The sequence below is a fragment of the Caretta caretta genome, chromosome 7, assembly GCF_965140235.1.
Source record: "Caretta caretta isolate rCarCar2 chromosome 7, rCarCar1.hap1, whole genome shotgun sequence".
Lineage (NCBI taxonomy): Eukaryota > Metazoa > Chordata > Testudines > Cheloniidae > Caretta > Caretta caretta.
Window position 1 is genome coordinate 47,593,676 of NC_134212.1, and position 21,075 is coordinate 47,614,750.

At 48.4% G+C, this 21,075-nt stretch overlaps 1 protein-coding gene across 8 annotated transcripts; it reads right to left on the reverse strand.

Annotated features, from left to right (window-relative positions):
- Positions 1-1,620: 1,620 nt before the first annotated feature.
- On the reverse strand, positions 1,621-19,891 carry GLYCTK (glycerate kinase). Of its 8 annotated transcripts, none has more exons than XM_048857020.2 (5): positions 19,763-19,891; positions 10,145-10,567; positions 9,579-9,730; positions 6,293-6,468; positions 1,621-4,615 (listed from the first exon to the last, which is right to left on the reverse strand). In XM_048857020.2, the coding sequence occupies exons 2-5, from the start codon at positions 10,516-10,518 to the stop codon at positions 3,713-3,715; spliced, it is 1,605 nt and encodes a 534-aa protein (XP_048712977.2). In that variant the 5' UTR covers positions 10,519-10,567; positions 19,763-19,891; the 3' UTR covers positions 1,621-3,712. The 8 variants fall into 8 exon arrangements, with proteins under 8 accessions (XP_048712977.2, XP_048712981.1, XP_048712979.2 ...); XM_048857024.2 differs by lacking the exon at positions 10,145-10,567 and adding an exon at positions 16,250-16,450 and having other exon boundaries at positions 19,763-19,888; XM_048857022.2 differs by lacking the exon at positions 19,763-19,891 and adding an exon at positions 19,458-19,732.
- Positions 19,892-21,075: the final 1,184 nt, after the last annotated feature.

Consider the following 21,075-nt stretch of genomic DNA (forward strand, 5'->3'; position numbering starts at 1 on the left):
GTGTAAACGCAGAGTAACTCCACCGAATTAAATAGAGCAAGACAGATTCTCATATCCCCTAAGACCTCTTTACACTGTTCTGGCCTTAAAGTGTGGGTGTAGCCCCAGACCTAATGAAAATGAGAATCCGGCCCAATGACTCCACATGCATGCTGGTGTGAGTAAAAGCAGGATCTGGCCTGGAGAGCAAGCTATTGTTGGAGTCTTCTGCTGCTGGTGAATGGCTTTAGAGCCATAGGGAGCTTTTTCCATCTTCCGCTTCCAGCTTTTATAATCTGAGTTATAACACAGGTAGCTGCAGTTCTGTGCTAAACACAGTTAGGAGGAAGAAATCACATCTCTTTCCAGCTCTATGGCAGCAAGGTTTGGAACCCAGGTGTGTGCACTATACTGATAATAGCACATGGCATTACAGGGCAGCATGGTGATGAAGCTTTCTTTCCTAAACTGAGGACATGCAAGCCCCTCACTGAGGTCAGCTCAGAGATGAAGCTTAGACTACACTGCTTGAAGAGTAAAAATGTTAATATAACCTCACCGTCCTTGACCAATGCCCCCCGTCCTACTTTTTCCTCATTAAAACAAAAGGGAACAGTCGAAAAAACTTGTAGGGGAAAGGAAGCCACGTGAATGAAGATGTGAAATGTGCTTCAAACAGCTGCATGCTTTCATCAGACCTTTTATCAGCCTTCCCCCTCCACAAGATGAGCTCATTTTAATCATTAGTGAAACACTCCTGTTTAAAAAAGCCAGGCCGATGTGAGTGTCTTATTAACAGCTCAGGGACTTCCCTTGAGGAGTGAATGCCAGCCAAAGTTTTCAGAACTCGACTGCGACTGATTTCAGATCAGCATCTCCAAGGGCTCAAGCAATGCTTGGAGTTAAAAAAAAAGGCATTGCTTTTCCAGGGCTCTGAGTGCAAGGGATGGAATATGGGGCTAGAGTCTCAGCTGGTGTAAATGAGAATCATTCCATTGATGTCAGAGGAGCTGTGTCAATCTACACCAGATGAGGATCTGGCCTCTAATGTTATTCCTTCCTGCTCTGAGGTTTGCCTCCCCGCTTTTTGTTTTGCATAAATCCTCAAACATTTTTCTGTGCCACTGACCACTCGCGTGATGCCATATGTTTCTGAGATCTCCTCTATAATACATCTGTATGCTGCTAAACGTACCAGCTACAGCCGCACTGAACACACAGGCTGCTGAGCATTCCAAGGCCCTTCAGGTAGAAATCACCTGGTCAACTGCAGAATGTACCAGGTACCTTCAGGCAGAAAGGCAATTGGGGCCCCTAACGCATATACACTGGCTGCAGTGCTGAACATTTCAGATAGATCCGGATGGAGCACACCTACCCTGCTGCTAGATCTACCAGGCACAGCCTCCCTTCCACTGATGTCTATTAAATGATAATGGACAAGAACAGCAGAGCAGGTGCAGTAGAGTGCCAGCAACAAAATGGTTAAGGACTAAATTTTGCACTCATGGTAGTTAACCTAACAACTCCAGAGTGACTCCAGATTTACACTGGTTGAACAAAGAGCAGGATTAGGTGCTAAGTAACTAACATGGCTGTCCAACCAATCGTCCTGACCCATAAACAAGTTCTTTGAACATATTCATTTTCCCTTTCGGTTTATTCATGCTATTTGCACCGCAGACATGCACAGGGACCCCAATCAGATCAGGGTCCCACTATGGCAGGCACCACACACACAGGGAAATTCAAATGGCATTCTCCACTCCCCTGAGAAATCTTCAAAAACCACACACACAAGCCAGAACAAACTTCCCTCCACAGTCTGCACCCTGACATTGTATTCATGCCTCCAAATTACCATATGTCATAGGTCTCTAGCACCTTCCAGCAGAGGGTTTCACAGCACTTTGCAACCACTTGCAAATTTAGCCTCACAAAACCCCTGGGATGTAGGTAAAGATGGTCACCCCCATGTTATAGAAGAATTTGAGCCTCAGAATGTTAGTGACTTGCCCAAGCTTATATCTGGGAGTGTTAGCAGAGCTGGGATAGGATCTAGCTTGTCTAGTTCCAAAATCTATGCCTTAACCACAAGATCACACATCAGAACATAGGATCTGCCAGACTGGATCAGACTCAAGATCCATATAGTCCAGGAATTTATCTCCGATAGTTACCAGTGCCCAGATGCCTCAGAGGAAGATACAAGAAACCCCTCAGTAAACATGTAGGTCCAATTCTAATCTCTATTGCATAGGGATTGACTTAAACCCAAAAAGCATGAGGTTTTATATCCCCTCCAAGAGTGTTATTAGCATTAACTATTCTTGGATATTCTTGTTATCCTTATAAATGTCCAGTCCCTCTTTGAATCTTGCTGAGCATGACTGTGCAATGACTTCACTGTTTACGGTATTAATAGGATGGTATACTTAACGTTGCAAAGTTAGATCAGCCACACAGCACAGCTACATCTGTCTGCAAACCGTTTGCATCAAATGTGGCCTTTTAAATCAGGGCTGGAATTTCAAGCGAGCTCAGCTCCCATTTAGGCACCGCAATAAGCGGCCAGATCTTCATAAGAGACGAAGATATTGATTACTGTGCTCCTTAGAAAACCTGGCCCCAGGTGTCACCCTGGGAATGAGCTGAATATGACAAGACAGGATCTGAGTTTAATTGATGACAAAGCTGAAGTAGCTGGTGCTCCGCATTGTCCCAGAGGCTGGAGGGACCTGCTGTTTGACAGAGCAATAGCCCCAGCTGCTTTGCCCTTTGATCAGTGCAGCAACAGGGGTCAGGAGAGTTGGATTTACGGATTTTGTGGCCTTTTGTTCTATGGAGTTAGAGGAGTTAATCAGCATGACAGGGACTACTGACTTTACCCAGTAAAAAGGTCAATGACTCAGGCTGGAGGCTGTATTGCTTTCTGACCGGTTTGGTGGTAGCACCCCAAATGCTTGTAGCATACACACACATAATACAGCACGCTACCCCATGAAACATCAACCATGGGGCGGAAATGTCACCACACCAGGGCAGAGGAGGTTACATAGTGGAGGAGAAGCTCTCGTGTTCCGATGGTTTTTGCACCAGTGAATCTGAATCATGGTTCACACCGTTCTTCACTTCACATGATGTTAATGCCACAGCTCGGTGTGTTTTCGCCATGTATCCAAGATCAAAGGTTCAACCTATGCCATGTGCTCATCTCCACTGAACTTGGAGTGCAATGGATTTAGGGTCCTATGGATTAATCTAATATACCTTGTTAGCTTTGTATGGAATAAGAGTTACAACGGCAACCTAGAGATTCAGGCTGGGTGTCAGATGTCCAAAAACCCCACTTGAACTCAAACTCCCTAAGAAACCTTTATAAATCCCAGCCTTATTTGCCTGCCAGTCATCAGCCCTGCATTCCTGAATTCTTTGTAACCACAGCCAAAATGCAGTATGTTAGTGGCTCTTCAGCTGGAAGGTGTTAATGCAGCCCCAATCCCGATAATGCTGGTGCTATCTTACCTTTCTCTGATCCTAACTAACAGATTGAACATGCTCACGGTCACCCACCCATATGCCTCACTAATGTAGCTTTTACAGCCATGATATTAGTGCCCTTGCCAGCTGTCCCTAATTTAAGCAGTCTGGATTTGTCCAGAACATTGGTACCCTCATTTTTCACCAATGCCTCTAATTAAAAACAACTGAGGAGTTCGTAGAGGTGCTCTCCTTATCTGTCTCTAGCCCTAATTAAAATAGCCTGGATGTCCATGACATTGGTGCCTGTTAAACCAGTCAGCAAAAGGTGATGTCCATTTTGGAACTTACTGAAGAATGTGTAGGAGTCATTGTTGCTCAGAAAGGTCTCCACATTGAGACCTTCCTGAGCAGCCTTATCCACCAGCTCCTGGCTAGAGAAGGCACCAGCTGCCTCTGTTGGCCCATCTTGCCCATCAGTCCCACAACTGAGGAACAGGACTTCATATCTCCCAAGGAAGTAGCCAGCCCCAGTGGCCTTAGCTCGGTGTAACTCCAATGCCACCTGTAAGGCCAACTCCTGGTTCCTCCCACCCTTCCCATTTCCTTGAAGCTGGACAGTGGTCTCTCCACCAGCCAGCAGGCAAACTGATCTTTCAGACTCCAATCCTTGCAAAGCCTTCAAAGGATCCACAAGGTTCAAACCTGGGATCTCTAGCTCTGCTGCCAGCTTTAGAAGATCTCCTCTCACCTGGTCTCTTAGAGGACCTTCTGCAAGTCCAGCTGTGCTCAAGCAAACAAACTGAATCAGCTGGCTGTAGAGTTTGGCCACTCTACTGACTTCCCCACACACCGCTGCACTCAGAATTAGGGTCCAGTAGCCCAAATCCTCTGCTTGGCATTTGGCCTCCTCTAAAGCTAAACTGTTTGAGCCAATGACAACATTGTAGACATGGGAATAGTCTTTCGGACCGCTGGGATATGAGACGGAGCTGGACAGCACTGTTTCCACAGATCTGGGCAAGATGCTCAGCAGGTTGTATTTTGTCAGTATCTGAAAGCAGTCTTGAGCACTGGGGCAACTGTAGACAGTGGGGCCACTCGCAATAATGTCCACTGGGTTGCCAATGACATCAGAGAGGATGAGGCTTAGCACCTAGAAGCAGAAAGGATGACAGATAAATGCAGTGCCTGCAGCAGAGACTCACTGACATGAAAGAGTGATCAGACCAAGTTCTGCATTCAGTTACACTTTTGCAATCCAGTGGATCTCAATGGAGATGCATGGGTGCAAATGACGGCAAATTTGGCCCATTCTGTTTTAAGATAATGCAATAAGAGCTCTCAGGGCTCTAACTCATGGAATCAAAATGATATTTCATGTTGGACTATAATATAGGAAAGAGTAGGATGTTTTTATGTGACTCTTCTCAGGCTCCTAACCTGGTATAGATTGAATTGGAGCTCCACCGATAAATACAGTGAGAAAGCCCAGAAGTAAAATACGAGGCCAGATCCTCTGCTAGCGTAAATCCACACAGCTCTGTGGACATCAAGGATGCTTTGCTGATTTACTTCAGTTGAGGCTCCAGCCCACTTACTCCAGACAAGTGGCCCCATCAGACAATGGTAGTGCAGTAGTGAGGGAAAGGCTACTATTGAACGAATAAGGAGTCTGAATTTCCTTCACACCACAACGCTGGTCTGTTCAGATTGTGGTGGGGAGTCAGCATTTTGCATGTGCACAGTAACTGGGGGCTGCAGTCATTAACATGGCCAGTGCTCTCATTTGAACCTGTGCACACATTCATTGGACAGTTTAAAGGGGACAAATTTGGCCCCAAATGTAGGTTTTGAAAAGATGAATGAAACCTAAATTCAATAGAAGCATTTCCACTATTGTTCTGCTACCAAGTGACAATGGGTTTTTTTTTTAAAACAAAGAAAACTGCCCCCTGCTGCTTTCAACCCAAACATCATTGCAGCATTGTGCTAGAGAGCCAGAAAGTGAAACTGACTAGAAATGAAAAGGAAACTGACCAGCCAATTTTCATTCCCTAAGCCACAAGAAATGCTGAGAGTGACCAGATTGCACAGTGAAAAAACAAAACACAACACAAACTGTGTTAACAATCTCATGTGCTATTGAAAAAGGTAAGTAATGATTTTTTTAAATTTGTTTTTGTAAATATGGACCAAATTTTTGAACCCTATAGTTGATTCCTAACTGCATATTCAGGTAGCTAAATAGAAGCAGTGTGATTACCACAGATGCTGATTCCCACTGACTTCACTGGGAGCTGAAATCATCTGAACCAGTGGTTCTCAACCTTTCCAGACCACTGTACCCCTTTCACAAGTCTGACTTTTGTTGCATACCCCCAAGTTTCATCTCACTTAAAAGCTACTTGCTTACACAATCAGATATAAAAATATAAAAGTGTAACAGCCAGTATTACTGAAAAATTGCAGACTCTCTCATTTTTAATCACATAATTATAAAATAAATTAATTGAAATATAAATATTGTGCTTAGATTTCAGTGTATAGTATATGGAGCAGTACAAACAAGTCATTGTCTGTATGAAATTTTAGTTTGTACTGATTTCACTAGTGCTTTTTATGTAGCCTGTTGTACAGCTAGGCAAATATCTAGATGGGTTGATGTACCCCTTGGAAGACCTCTGCGCACCCCTGGTTGAGAACCACTGATCTAATCATCAGGTCATTTCTAGTGAGGTCTGTTTTGGCCATGACTTTTAATCTCATGGTGTCTCTTTAACACTGCCTTAGAGCAGAAGCTATGGGCAAGTGAGAAGTCTCCCACACTCACCTGTGCAGGGTATGCAGCCCGGGCCAACCCTCCACCCTTCAACAAGGAAAGGGCCTTCCGGATGGTGTTGAGCTCCTGTATGGTAGCTCCTCTGGAAGCCAGAAGCTTGGTGACCTTCTCTTTCTCTTCCAAGAGGATCGGAGGAGTAGGAGCAGGCAGTAGAGCCGATCCGCCTCCTATAATGCAGGAGAAACTGCAGTGAGTGAATGCACGTGTGTAGCAGGGTGGGAGGAACCCCCCCCCCAGCACTCAAAGGCTGGCCTCCCCGAGACAAGGGGCTAAGCGAGGGCATCCTACAGCTGGAGTTTTCCTTCTTCTCTTCCCTCAGCATTTTGTCATAAGGGAATTTAGTGCTGGTGAAAGATGCCAGACTAACAGCCCTGGAGACGGATGTCTTCTCTTTCTCCACAGAGCAGGCTGGATCTCTATGGCAGTCAGTTTCACCTGTGCTCAGTGAGCTCATTCACAATGGTGCCTGCATTTTATACCTACTTTGCCTGGCATAAATGAGAATGCAGGGTGCAAGGCGAGACAGAATCAGGCCCAGGTGCTATTGTTCTCACTGCACTTCCCTGCGAATGTGCCTCAAATCTGACTTCAGTGACCGCTTGTCTGAGAGAGAGGGGACTGCGGACTCCATTGCTCACTCAGTGTTTAGCTGCAGGGAAAGAGAGACACTTCTGGCTTCAGTGTTTCACTGACCTCATTCATAATGAGAGGTTTTTAAAAAAATATAGCAATGTCTAAACCTAAATATAGAACTGCACTACAGCAAAAAGCTTATTGAGAGAGAGAGAAGGATGGAGAGTCACTGAGGAAACAAAAATCAGGCTGGATACTATAGTGATGGGTGCATTAGTGATCTGATTAATGGGAGTGGCAGAGCATGGCTGACGGCATGACTGGGCCCTTGAAATGCAGTGAAAAAGAAGGGGGAAAGAGAGCTAAAGGGGGAAAATAGAGGGTGAGTGTGTATAGAAGTGTATCAGAAAACTACCATAGAAGGGCAAAGCCTGCTCTGAGGTTTGAGAAAAAGCACCATCAATAAAATATGACGAACAAGAAAAACAAATGAAACTGCCTGAGTTTCAGGCAATCAGTAGGGATCTGACTGAGATGCAGAAGCAGCCAGAGGGGCCTGCGTGGAGGTATGCATGCTTTGGGAACTGCTGCCGACAGCAAATCTTGGGATGGCTGACTTAGGGGCCTAGGAGTCTCTTGAAAATATCAGTAGCCAGAGGACAAGAGGAAACTCAAGGGAATCCCCACCAGACATGATTCAAATCCAATTATATCCGTGTCTGGATAATCCTGCAAAATTCTCTCTGAACCATGGCAGAATAAACTGCAGCCAGCTGAGCATCTCGATCGAGACCTTACTCAGCTGAGCAGCACAATCAAGAACCCCACAAAATCCCTAAAGAGCAGCTCCAAGTGCAAGACTGGAGACACCTACTCACAGGGGCATGTATATAGCTGGATATCCACCCAATTAAATAAACCCCACAAGTGCACTGCCGCATTGCTTATGCACTCAAAGCAGAGCACATTCCCTCATTGTGTGCCCCGCTATCTAGGAATGGGGGAATAAGGCACTAAAGGGGCAATCGCTCCTGGAGAAGCCTGCGAGTTTCAAATGTATGTGCTTAGGGGCTGATCCTACAAGGTGCGGAGCACCTCTTACTTGGCACTGAGTGACTCCTTTTGATTTGGGGGGGGGGGGGTGTGAGAATGCAGAGCACCTCACCCGTGCTATTTGGCCCCTTGCAGGATCAGCCCCTCAGTGACTCCAAGTCTCAGATAGGGCCTCATTTTTCCAACTTGGGTACCTAAGTTAGTCCCCCATGACAACCCACGCACTGATGCCCAAACACCTGGACCTCCTGTACCTGCTGTTCTGAGCTCTGCTGCCATAGCCCAGTGGCTCAACCTTTCCAGACTACTGTACCCCTTTCAGGAGTCTGATTTGTCTTGTGTACCCCCAAGTTTTACCTCACTTAAAACTACTTGCCTACAAAATCAGACATAAAAATGCAAGTGTCACAGCACAATATTACTGAAAAATTGCAACTCTCATTTTTACCATATAACTATAAAATAAAAATATAAATACTGTACTTACATTTCAGTGTATAGTATATAGAGTAGTATAAACATTGTCTGCATGAAATTTTAGTTTGTACTGACATTGCTAGTGCTTTTAACATAGCCTGTTGTAAAACTAAACAAGTATCTAGATGAGTTGATGTACCCCTGGGAAGACCTGTGTATTCCCCGGGATACACGTACCCCTGGTTGAGAACCACTGCCCTAGCCTACGTGCCCAGATTTAAACACGGGGTACCTCCCATTCTGAGGGAAGAAAGCATCTACATGGCTGTGTGGTCAGATGACCCAGGAGAGTCTGTCTTTACAAATACAAACATGGAAATACAAGACACTGGTTACACTGACTTCATGGTGTCAAACCGATGTAACTCAGAACAGACTCGGGCCCCAGGACCCAGACCTCCATACAGCTCAGGATGCCTCTCCTCAGTGCTTTGCCTTGGGATGGGCTTATATTTGCAGAGCAGCGCTTTCTGATTGCCTGGCACCACCACATGGCAAAATGGTGCCTTGCTGCTTCAAACAGCAAGTCCTGTGGATTGATATTGCTGGCAGGACAGCAGCGAACCACAGGGCAAGGCCTGTGGGAGGAGGGAGAGAAACAGCAACACAACTGGCTGGCCCAAATACTTGGTCTGCCAACACTCTAATGAATAATATAGCATCTCCCATCCCAGAGCGCATCCGACTCTTCACACACAGCCCTGCTGGAATGCAGCCACCTCTTACGTGGGAGGGCACAAAGCAACAGCCGGTGGAGGAGGGAGATTCTAGACCAAGGAATCAATAGTGGATTCTTGTGACAAGTTCCTCTGAGAGGTCTGACTGGGAGAGAAGTGTGTCTGCCCGGGGCCCAAGCTGCTGCCAACTCACAGCTGCTGCCAGAAGACCAGGTACTGAAATGTGAACGCATGCAGTGAGCTGCCACCGGTGTGGGAGTCACATTAGGAACAGCTCTGACCCACTTTACGCCTCTCCTCATCTTCTTTTGCAACAGGCAACTTGACCTAGTTTGCCAGGCATGATTCCGGATCTGTCTCCTGCATGCACGAGGAAAGGCAGAAGCCAGGCTAGAGAAGAGATAACGGGAGGAAAGATGGGGCAGGAGAAGGGAGGGCAACAACTGACGGCAGTTCCACAAGAACTCACTCCCCGCTCCTGGGATTCCAGACGTTACCTGAGATCAGCACAAGGAGGAGGTCATCAGCTGTCAGCCCTTCAGCTAGCTCCCGAATCATGCTGGCTGCCCTCAAAGCCTCTTTGTCAGGGAGGTTGTGCTTAGCTCCTTCTATGACCTGGATCCTGCTGTGAGGCTTCAGCAGCATCTCCCTGCATGGGTTAGAAAGGTGATCAGGCCACTGAAACTTACACCTATCCACAGCCCACCTGGCAGCCCCACTCCCACAACAGGGATTTGGGGGACAAGGTTCCTTTGCTGATCATGGTCTCTCCCCCATGGGGCCAGGTACACTATGGGGGCAGCATACACAACCCCAAGGACAGATCCGATGGCCCACGAAGTGGGATGGAGACCAGTCAAGGCTGAGCTATGAGTCTTGATCCCATGGTCAAGGGTTAAAGTTGGGACAGGTGGAGAGGATCCAAGAGGGATTCAGCAGTGACCCCAAGGGGAAAATATATGGCAGGCAGACATTTCTGCAGGAGCCTAGGTCTTTGTGCTTGCCTGTCCCCAACCCTTCTCTACACCCTCCCACCGGACTATCCGGGCACTAGCAGTCTTACTCCATTCCCGCCTGCTGCAGACATGCCCGGATGCCGTGGGGGACACTGACAACCCCCTGAATTAGGTGGTCCCCGAGGATCTTCTCTGTCGCAGCCGCCATTCCCAGCACAGCTTTCCCAAAGCCCACCAGATACAGGTTCCTCCTCACAGGGAAAGCCCTGTCCCTCACGACCAGCCTGGGGCATCCGTCTGTTTTGAGCGCCATGGCCCTTCTCAGCATGGGGGCTGGCAGGACAACACCCACGGCGCTGCGGAAGAGGTGCAGCCCGTGCTCCCAGAGGGATATACTGCGCGGGTAAGATGCTTGGCCCTGACAGGCTGGGATCATGCAGGCTCTACGGATGTTGGGCAGGGCCTTGAGAGCTGAGGTCATGTCTGGCCCACGCTGCCTCTTAGCAGTTGGTCAGCCAGCCACATCCAACCTGTAACAAGGGGAAGGAATGGTTAACTACTCAGCCAGCAAGAGGTGGGCTTTTGATTGGAAAGTGGCGAGCTAGCAAGCTGTGAACCCAGTACAGGACTCAGCCTTGCTCACGCAAAACTCCCACAGAAGCCAATGAGTGTTTGCCTGGAGTAGGAGCTAAGAAAGAAGCTCTGGATTTGGCCCATAGTATGGAAATCTGGCCTCCCAGCACAGGTAAATCCATTATGCTACCCACATCTGCAGTGCACACCCTTCCCCTGTAGTCTGAGACAGCACGATAGCAGTTATATTTCCTTTATTTTCAGACTTCTGCCATTTGGGAGGTTCACAGTCAGACAACCAGATGGCAGCTCCCCTCATCCCCTTGATGTTTCTTACAACCCCATCAAACCCCTGCGAGGGCTGAACATCTACTGGCTAACTTTAGGTTCATTGTAGATTTCACAGACTGCCCATTACTTTGACTCGCTCATTTCTTAATGACTTCCCAACAACAGAGGCTGTTCTCTACCCTTCAGGGGGAAGATTCAAATAGACCATAGCCTCCAGCCCAGCTTTTAGCTAGGGTGAAGCCCCTCATCACTGTGGTATCCCAAAGCTCATCTAAGATCATTCACTGTTAGTTACTCATTTCCCTCCCATAGTTTCTGCTGGAGCCTATGGTAAAATAACAGGCTCAGCATCTTTGTGGCTGTTTGAACTCCTTGATGATGGTTATGTCAGAAGATGCCAGTCATGGGGGTTTTCACAATAAAAAGCAAATCAACTGAAGACAGAAAAATGCTCCAATTTCTTGGCTTTATTAATGGCACATCATTCTTTAAAATCATGTTCAGACACCAGACAGGCTTCTATGCTTACACAGCCAAATCCTGTGCTCCTCCTCCAGGCAAAACTCCCGGACGGTTCAGTGTAAAGACGGTAGGCTTTGGTCTACTATAAACATTTGGGTCACATTCAGTAACAGTCAAGTTGGGAAGGAGACTCCATCTCATCAGCACAGGGGTATTAAGCCCAATAACTTGTATGCTTGACTAGAGAAGATCTTCCAGACAGCCAGTCTTGATTTGAAGACATCAGGAGATGGAGAATCCCACCACTTCCCTTGGTAGCTTGTTAACTCACTGTTACAAATGTGTGCCTAATTTTTAATATGAATTTTTCTGGCTTCAGCTTCCTACCATGGGTTCTTCTGTTCTTGTGCCTTTCTCTGCTAGATTAAAGAGCTTTTAGTACCTGGTATTTTCTCCCTGGAAAGGTACTTTGATACCTCTGATAAACTAAACAGACTGATCTACTTAAACTGGCTTTTGTAGGCCTTGCTGGAGCCCAAGGCATAACTAGCAGTGTGAACCAAAGGCTGTAAACCAAAGCAGGCTTGGCCTTGGCAGAATAGTAACACACCAGGTATTGGCTAACCAAGTAAACACATTCCTGATCAGAGAGGATGGTACAAGAACACCCAGAATTCTCAAGTACCTATGTAAACCAATTCCTAAGAGACTTTGCAGGCACACACCGAAACCCCCATAAGATAAGGTGGGGATGACCTGATAACAGAGGAGGAGGTTTTGTTCGCATTAGCAGGTACAAGGTGTAAGGGTGGTAACTAACATCATCTGGAGCGATGCTTGTTTGGATCGAGGTATAAAAGGAGAAGTTATAGGAGGGGCAGCTTTGTGTTGGCCGAGGGGACAGAATCCTGGTGTCCTGACTCTTTACTTTGTCACAGGCATACATGAGTCAGTGTCCCTGTGACACATTAGACAGGGCACAAGTACTGTGCTTTGTTGACAATAAACCTGGCCGAGTGCCTCCACCACCAAACCAAGCCTGTGGTCTTTCTCTGAAAACATCAAGGTCTGCTGAATGAACATGCTCCACGGTCTGCTAGCGCAGGTGTCATCGGGGCTCGAAGAACAGCTCCGAGCAGCCATATCAACTCTCTGCAGCTGCGTGTGTCTAACAAACACCAGAGGGCCCCTCTAACGTCAGTACACTGAGGAAGTTAGAGAGGACCCTGTTTCACGCATAACCTATCTATATATTTATATGCCACCCCCCACCCCCCATCTTCACAGCAGCTATGCACCTCACAGTCATTAATTAATGTAATCTCATAACATCCCCGTGAGGCAAGGAAGTGCTATTATCTCCATTTTACACATGGGAAACTGAGGCATGGAGTAGCTAAGTGACTTGCCCAGGGTCACAAACGGAGTCTGTGGCAAAGCTGGGAAATAAGCCCAGCTCTGCTGGGTGGGAGCACTCTGAGACTTTCACTGGACTGTGGCAGCAGTCACATGACAAGTTGCTGCACAGCACACTCGTGTGCTGTAGAGTCACACCGCAGCTTGCCACGGAAGTAACGTGGTGTTCAAACAAGAGCCCAGAAATAACAATGGCCCACTAAACAGGGAAAGTAACAGGCAGAGTTCTTCCAGAGAGCATCAGCCTGACTACACTCAGGAGCAGATCCCACGCAGGAAATGGCCACCTTATTTTGTGAGATGGTCTCTATTTAGGGGGAACAAAAAAAAGGACAATTTATTCCCCAACACAATAAAGAGTGGGGCGTGAGCAGCTGGAGGGAAAATTCACAGGCGACCCAGATAAACAAAACCAGAAAACCCAGCCACATCTCTGGCCAAATTCCCTTCATGCAGTTTAGCAATTAGTAAACCCCAAACAATGGACACATGGCAATTCTTCTGTCTCAAGCAGGCCCTGTTCTGGGTTCCAGCTGGCAAAACTCTTGTCTCTGCCTCTCGTGAGAGTAGCTCAGCCTTTTGAGGATCTGATCCCAGCCAGGCTTAGTGACACTTGGCTGCCTCGACACAGGGAGCCTCTCCCTGCAGGGAATTCACCCAGGAAAACCACACCACTGTCTGATTCAGAGCTGGGCCATCACTGGGACGAGAGGTGGCAAGGCTGAGGTACCCTGCTGGAGGCACCGAATTACTTGTACACCCTGTCACAGGGGATGAGGGGTTAAAATTACCTTCCAGTTGCGTCTTCCTCCACAGCATGCACATGTGAATGCTCTTCCAGGAGAGCTCAAGAGTCCAGAGGTCTCTTTATCAAAACACTCCCACAAGGTAGCAAGGGTTTAATAATTAAGAGAGTGAGGCCCTCCTAAAGCACCTCTGAGCTCAGATCGGTGCAGGGCCTCTTTCTGCCACTGAGGAGCTCAAACCCAGAGCCCCCATTAAGAGCCTCCAAACCCACAGGCTCTTTGATAGTCGAAGCAGCCTGTCTGTGCATGCTGATCGAACCCCACAACGGAACAAGGGCTTGAGAGAAATAACAAGGATTTGCTCAGTGCTGAGGGCGACAGCATTTCAAAGTGAAATAACAAGGGTGGAGGGAAGAGGGCCTAAAGGAGCTCACTTGGTGGGAAAAGGGGGACTCGACCCAAGGTTGCCCTGACCACTGGGCTACAGGGTCATTCCCACACTCACTCTCTCCGGCCCAATGATTGTTCAAGTTAGTGGCAGAGTTGTGAACCCAAGCCTCTCCAGTCTCATTTAGCCTTAGACTCTCCTGTTCCTAGTGGCACCTGTGACAACCCATTTTCCCCACTACCGTCTGAGTCTGTCGTACATAGTCTCCATGAAAGCAGCATCCTTTCCAATTGTCCTTCAACACGTCATTCTTTATCCTCTGTGCCTCCTCATGGAATCCAACCTAAGATCTAGGCTAACACTCGAACCACTGGACCATCCTTCCTCTTTGTCAATGAGCCGTTTTCAGTTACAAGATTAAAACATGCACAGAGTCACATCTTAACACTCTTCATAGAAATGTATGATTCTTTACTCGACGTCTGAACTCCACTCAACAGCACATCTATTTCAGAGTTAGGCCAGCAAAAAAAGGGAGCTTAAATGCTGCCATTCAGGGCACCATCAGGAACTTTGGGTCTGGAAATGACTTAGCTGCTTGAGCTAGCCAATGCCTAGCATAAGGGAAGTTACGCCATCGCACATCTGGTTTTTCTTCTCTCCACCTGCTGGTTGGGGAAATAAACTCATGCATCTGGGCTGATGGAGAGGATGCTGGAGAAGATGGTGATTTATATTAAAGATGTTATTCTCACATCATTTTAAGAGCGCTCCAATATTAATTTTTCTTGTCCCCTTTTTGGTTCTTTATTCTACATTAGAGCCATTATAGCCTCAGTGGAAATGATCGAGCCACATTCTGCATGGCCCAGACCTTGCACTCTCCTCAGTCCCCACTGCCTAGCACAGAGGAGGGCAAACTTTTTGGCCCGAAGGCCACATCTGGGTGGGGAAATTGTATGCAGGGCAGGGGATTGGGGTGCGGGAGAGAGTGTGGGGTGTGGGCGGGGACTCAGGGCAAAGAGTTGAGGTCCAGGAAGGGGTGCAGAGTATGAGAAGGGGCTCAGGGCAGGGGGCTGGAGTGCAGGATGGGAGCAGAAGGGGTTTTGAGGGCTCAGGGCAGGGGGTTGGGGTGCAGCGTGCAGGAGTGGTTCAGGCTCCAGCCCGGCACCGCTTACCTCAAGCGGCTCTGGGGTAGCAGCGATGAGTAAAGGGGCTAAGGCAAGCTCCCTGCCTTCTGCCCCCCCGACCCTCCAGAGGCCGCAGGGACATGGTACCAGCTGCTTCCAGGAGCGGCGCAGGGCCAGGGCAGGCAAGGAACCTGCCTTAGCCCCGCTGCACCATGGGGCTGGCAATCCCATGGGCCAGACAGAAAGCCCTGATGGGCTGGATCCAGCCCACAGGCCATAGTTTGCCCTCCCCTGGCCTAGCAGAATGTTTGGTTTGGCATGCATCCTTTCAGAAAGTTGTCCGAGAGTCTACATTAAACTTTGGAGGAAAACAATCCTGAGAACTGCCTGTTCTGAGTGAGGATTGCAGGAGGATTGCGAGGGGTTTACATTAATCCCCTTTAAATGAAAACTTCCTGAGCTTCCATTAATGAATGATGTCTCCAATCTGCATATTAATTTGCATAAGTTAACATTATAAAATCTAGCGCTCGCTCTTAATAAAGCTCCTCAATCTGCAGCTGCCCACCAGCTTCAAGTTCCACAATTAACTCTCTCAACACAAGACACCAAAAACCTCAGCTCCCAACTTCCATCTTCTAGGGAAGGGACTTGGCGATGATAAATGACCGGCAAAAGACAATTTCTGATAACTTAGGTAACAACTAGGAATTGGAATTGTAACCCTTCTACCCATCAGAGTTGGCAGCAACAAGGGCCGGGTTCAATCTCTAGGGGATCCATTCCAATAACACAATGCAAACTGGCTCGAGCCCACACCCAGTGACCTGGGACAAATATATACCACCCCCGCTGGGCGCCTCCAAGAGGCAATACTTCCCCTCTCGCAAGCACATAGTCTGAATGTAGCAAAAAGCCTTTTAATAACAGAGAGAAACAATGTGGCATTATGTTGGGGAAACACCACCAACAGGATTCATAACACAATCCATGAGCAAAGAAAAACCCCACCCCAAGCAAACTGGGGCATGCCCTTTTCCCTTTGGTTCTTGAGTCCAGCAACCCCAAATCACCCAAAGTCCCAAAAGTCCAATGACCCAAAAGTCTCTGTCCCTGGTCAGGGCAGCCCCAGAGTTCGAAAGTTTATTTGCGGAGCTTTACCTCCCAACCTGGGTGGAGATGCGACGGGGGTAAGAGGCACCTTACATGATCTGAAGCTGACCGCCCCACAGCTTCGCTTCGCTCCGCCAGCCGCCCCACGAACTCCTTCGCTCAGCTCCGCGGCCCACAACCAGCTCCTGCCGTCCACAAACTGCTCCGCGTTGAACTGCTTCACCAGCCTGTCCACAAGGCACTCCAGCCATCCCGCAAACTGCTCCACAATATATCTTCAGGCTCCCCCATTACCTGACACAACGCTTAGTGATTTCAGCTCTTAGTCAGTTCAGCTCTTTGGTGAATTCAGCTTGTAGTAGGGGAGCCCTAGTGCTGGTGCACTGTTAGCCCAAAGTGAGCTCAGCAGCCTATAACTAGACTTCTAATGAAATCAAAAGTAGCTCTGATATTCCACAGTGGAGAGAGGAGGAAGTGCAATTAGCATGTAAGGCCCTCACCAAGGGGCCCATGCCACCAAGTATTAATATTTGTCTCCATCCTCTCTCAATTCACAGAGTTTTGGAACCCATGACCCTTGCCTAGCGAGTGCTACTTAGTTGATGGTGAATCCCTCCATCATAACAAAAGGCCACGTACAGTTCCCATAATCAGGGTAATAACAATTTATTCTTCCTGCCCCAATAACAGACACTGGGGATCCCACAGCAGCCAAAGTGACCATTTGGGCAGCTATGGTCTCATTCTAGGCGTGGTGGGTGTGCCTATGCAAATGAGATCAGCCCCTGAAGTTCTTTTCCACAACTTGCCACACCTCACCACCAGATGTCAGGGTGGAGCTCATCCTGACACTGCTTACAGAATCAAACCAAACTTTAGGGGGAGGGAGATCTTAGTGGTTTGAGCATTGGCCTGCTAAAACCAGGGTTGTGAGTTCAATCCCTGAGGGGGCCATTTAGGGATGTGGGGCAAAAATCGGGGATTGGTCCTGCTTTGAGCAGGGGGTTGGACTAGATGACCTCCTGAGGTCCATTCCAATCCTGATATTCTGTGATGTGCAAGCAAAGAGCCAGATTCAGGTGAATGGGTCCAGCAGTCAGGTATCAGGGCGAGGAGCATAATCTAAATCATGGAGCAGGTCCTCAAAGAATCAATCCTGATGCACTTGCATGAGAGGAAAGTGATCAGGAACAGCCAGCATGGATTCACCAAGGGAAGGTCATGCCTGACTAATCTAATCGCCTTTTATGATGAGATTACTGGTTCTGTGGATGAAGGGAAAGCAGTGGATGTATTGTTTCTTGACTTTAGCAAAGCTTTTGACACGGTCTCCCACAGTATTCTTGTCAGCAAGTTAAGGAAGTATGGGCTGGATGAATGGACTATAAGGTGGGTAGAAAGCTGGCTAGATTGTCGGGCTCAACGGGTAGTGATCAATGGCTCTATGTCTACTTGGCAGCCGGTATCAAGCGGAGTGCCCCAAGGGTCAGTCCTGGGGCTGGTTTTGTTCAATATCTTTATTAATGATCCGGAGGATGGTGTGGACTGCACCCTCAGCAAGTTTGCAGATGACACTAAACTGGGAAGAGTGGTAGATGCACTAGAGGGTAGCGTTAGGATACAGAGGGACCTAGACAAATTGGAGGATTGGGCCAAAAGAAATCTGATGAGTTCAACAAGGACAAGTGCAGAGTCCTGCACTTAGGACGGAAGAATCCCACGCATTGCTACAGACTAGGGACCGAGTGGCTAGGCAGCAGTTCTGCAGAAAAGGACCTAGGGGTGACAGTGGATGAGAAGCTGGATATGAGTCAACAGTGTGCCCTTGTTGCCAAGAAGGCTAACGGCATTTTGGGCTGTATAAGTAGGGGAATTGCCAGCAGATCGAGGGACGTGATCGTTCCCCTCTATTCGACATTGGTGAGGCCTCATCTGGAGTACTGTGTCCAGTTTTGGGCCCCACACTATAAGAAGGATGTGGAAAAAATTGGAAAGAGTCCAGCGGAGGGCAACAAAAATGATTAGGGGGCTGGAGCACATGATTTATGAGGAGAGGCTGAGGGAACTGGGATTATTTAGTCTGCAGAAGAGAAGAATGAGGGTGGATTTGATAGCTGCTTTCAACTACCTGAAAGGGGGTTCCAAAGAGGATGGATCTCGACTGTTCTCAGTGGTACCAGATGATAGAACAAGGAGTAACAGTCTCAAGTTGCTGTGGGGGAGGTTTAGGTTGGATATTAGGAAAAACTTTTTCATTAGGAGGCTGGTGAAGCACTGGAATGCCTTACCTAGGGAGGTGGTGGAATCTCCTTCCTTAGAGGTTTTTAAGGTCAGGCTTGACAAAGCCCTGGCTGGGATGATTTAGTTGGGGATTAGGTCCTGCTTTGAGCAGGGGGTTGGACTAGATGACCTCCTGAGGTCCCTTCCAACCCTGATATTCTATGATTCTATGCTATACACTGAATTGTAAGTGCAATATTTAGATTCCAATTGATTTATTTTATGATTACATGGTAAAAAATGAGAGTCAGCAATTGTTCAGTAATAGTGTGCTGTGACACTTTTGTATTTTTATGTCTGATTTCATAAGCAAGTAGTTTTTAAGTGACGTTAAACTTGGGGGTATGCAAAACAAATCGAACTCCTGAAAGAGGTACACTAGTCTGGAAAGGTTGAGAGCCATTGCTCTAAAATGATGAGAGAGAGCGCGTCTCCCGTCAATTTAGTTAATCCACCTACACGAGAGGCAGTAGCTACATCGGTAGGAGAATCTCTCACACCAACATAACGCTGACTACACGGGTGCTTAGATCAGTATAACTACGTCACTCAGAGTTGTGAATAATCCACACCCCTGACTGACCGAAGTAATTTGGTAGTGTAGACCAGGGCTAAGTATTAGATAGCTAGGTTCACAGACAGTAATCTGAGTCTGAGGGAGTGTGAAGTGGTGTAATTTACATGCTAGGAGACTGGACAGCACTGTAAGAATGCATAAATTAAAGTAGAGGGTGGTCAAATTTAATTTAGAGCTCCCTACACACTTTTGCTACTCCCCTTTCTTTTGGGGGCATAAAATACACTTCTCGCTGTGACAGGTTTCAGAGGGGTAGCCGTGTTAGTCTGTACCAGCAAAAAAACCCGAGGAGTCCTTGTGGCACCTTAGAGGCCAATAAAAGCGATGAAGTGGGTTCTAGCCCACGAAAGCTTAGGCCCAAATAAATGGGTTCGTCTCTAAAGTGCCACAAGGACTCCTCGCTTTTTTTCCTCCTCCCACTGAAGCCATGGACCAGCAGTGTACCTTTCCTCCATGGCCAGCACTACCGGGTCGTTCTAAGTGACTTCCCAGGAAGCCGGCAGCACCGGGCCCAGCACCGACACCAGCACCACTGGGACCAGCACTGGAGTCTATACTGGAACCGGCGTCCCCCGCACGGGGCCCTTGTTACGGCGGCCTGGCGGGCGCGGCAGCCTGAGCCTCTGGCCCCCTGCCGGGCCTCAGTCTGTAAGGCCGGGGCGAGGGGGGGCCGGCGGAGACCCGCCCCCGCGGACCAGGGCAACCCGCTTGGCAGAGAGACTAACCCAGTGCCCCGGGCTACTTCCTACCGCGTCTGGGCGGGGCCCCACAGCGGCCCGGGCTCGGCCAATCGCGCGCCTCCGCGGCCGGGCGGAGCTGGACCCCCAGCGCAGGGAGGCGAAAGCGGCGGCGGCCGCGCGCGCACCGGAGCAGGCACCTCCCATCACGCGCCTGCGGAAGTGAGCGAGGCTCCCCCCGGTCCCCTCCCTCCAGGCCTGCCATTGGCTGCGGGCGAAAGGGGGCGGAGCTAGCTGGGCCCGGAGGCTGTGTTTAACCTTTCCGGTGCTGGCTGGCGGCGGTCCCAGGACCGGTCCCGGTAAGATCCCACCATTGGTGGCAGTACAGACCCAGTACTGGTCCAAAAAGAAACCCCAATAATGGTTCCAGTACTGGTCCCAGCAAGTCCCCACTACTGGTTCCAGTATACACCCCAGCACTGGTCCCAGCACTGGTCCCAGTATAGACCCCAGTACTTGCCCCATTACTGGAACCAGTATAGACCCCAGTACTGCTCCCAGTAAGATCTGAACACAAGCCCCACGACTGACCCCAATACAGACCCAGTACTGGTCCCAAGTAGACACCCCAGAACTCATCCTAATACTCGTCCCAGTGAGGCCATAGTACTGGTCCCTTTATAGACCCCATTACTGTTCCCAGTTCTGGTAGTAAGAGATCAGTACTGGTCCCAATAACACCATAGTACTGGTCCCAGAATATATCCCAGTACTGGTCCTAGTAAGACTCCATTACTAGTTCCCATATAGATCCCAGCAGTGGTCCCAAGTACAGATTCCAGTACTGATCTCAGTACTGGTCCCAGAAAGACCATAATACTGGTCCCATAATAGACCCAGTACTTTCCCCAGTACGAGTCTCATTATAGAGCCTAGTACTGGTCCCAGCACAGACACCAATACTGGTGGTAGTACTGGTCCCAGTATAGACTCAAATACGGGTCCAAATATAGACCTCAGTACTGGTCCCGGTGCTGTCCCTAGTACAACCCAACTATTTATTCCAGTATATATGCCACTACTGGTGCCAGTCCTGGTCCTAATAATACCCCAGTACTGGTTCCAGTCCTGGTCCCAGTAAGGACCCAGTACAGGTCCCAGTATAGACCCCAGTACTGGTACCAGGATACAGTCCAGTACTCATACTCATCCCAGTATAGAACCCAATACTTGTCATACTACTGGTCCCAGAAAGACCCCAGTAGTGGTCACAGAAAGACACAAGTGCTGGTCCCAGTATACACCGCAGTGCTTATAGAATCATAGAATATCAGGGTTGGAAGGGAGGTCATCTAGTCCAACCCCCTGCTCAAAGCAGGACTTAA

Bases quoted from the DNA above. Each gene is read 5' to 3' on its own strand.
- GLYCTK (XM_048857020.2), bottom strand. From the start codon at position 10,518: ATGACCTCAGCTCTCAAGGCCCTGCCCAACATCCGTAGAGCCTGCATG. The intron at 6,469-9,578 runs GTAACGTCTGGA...CCTGCATTATAG, and splicing joins CCTCCTTGTGCTGATCTCAG to GAGGCGGATCGGCTCTACTG. The intron at 4,616-6,292 runs GTGAGTGTGGGA...TTCTGCTTCTAG, and splicing joins GGGCTGCATACCCTGCACAG to GTGCTAAGCCTCATCCTCTC.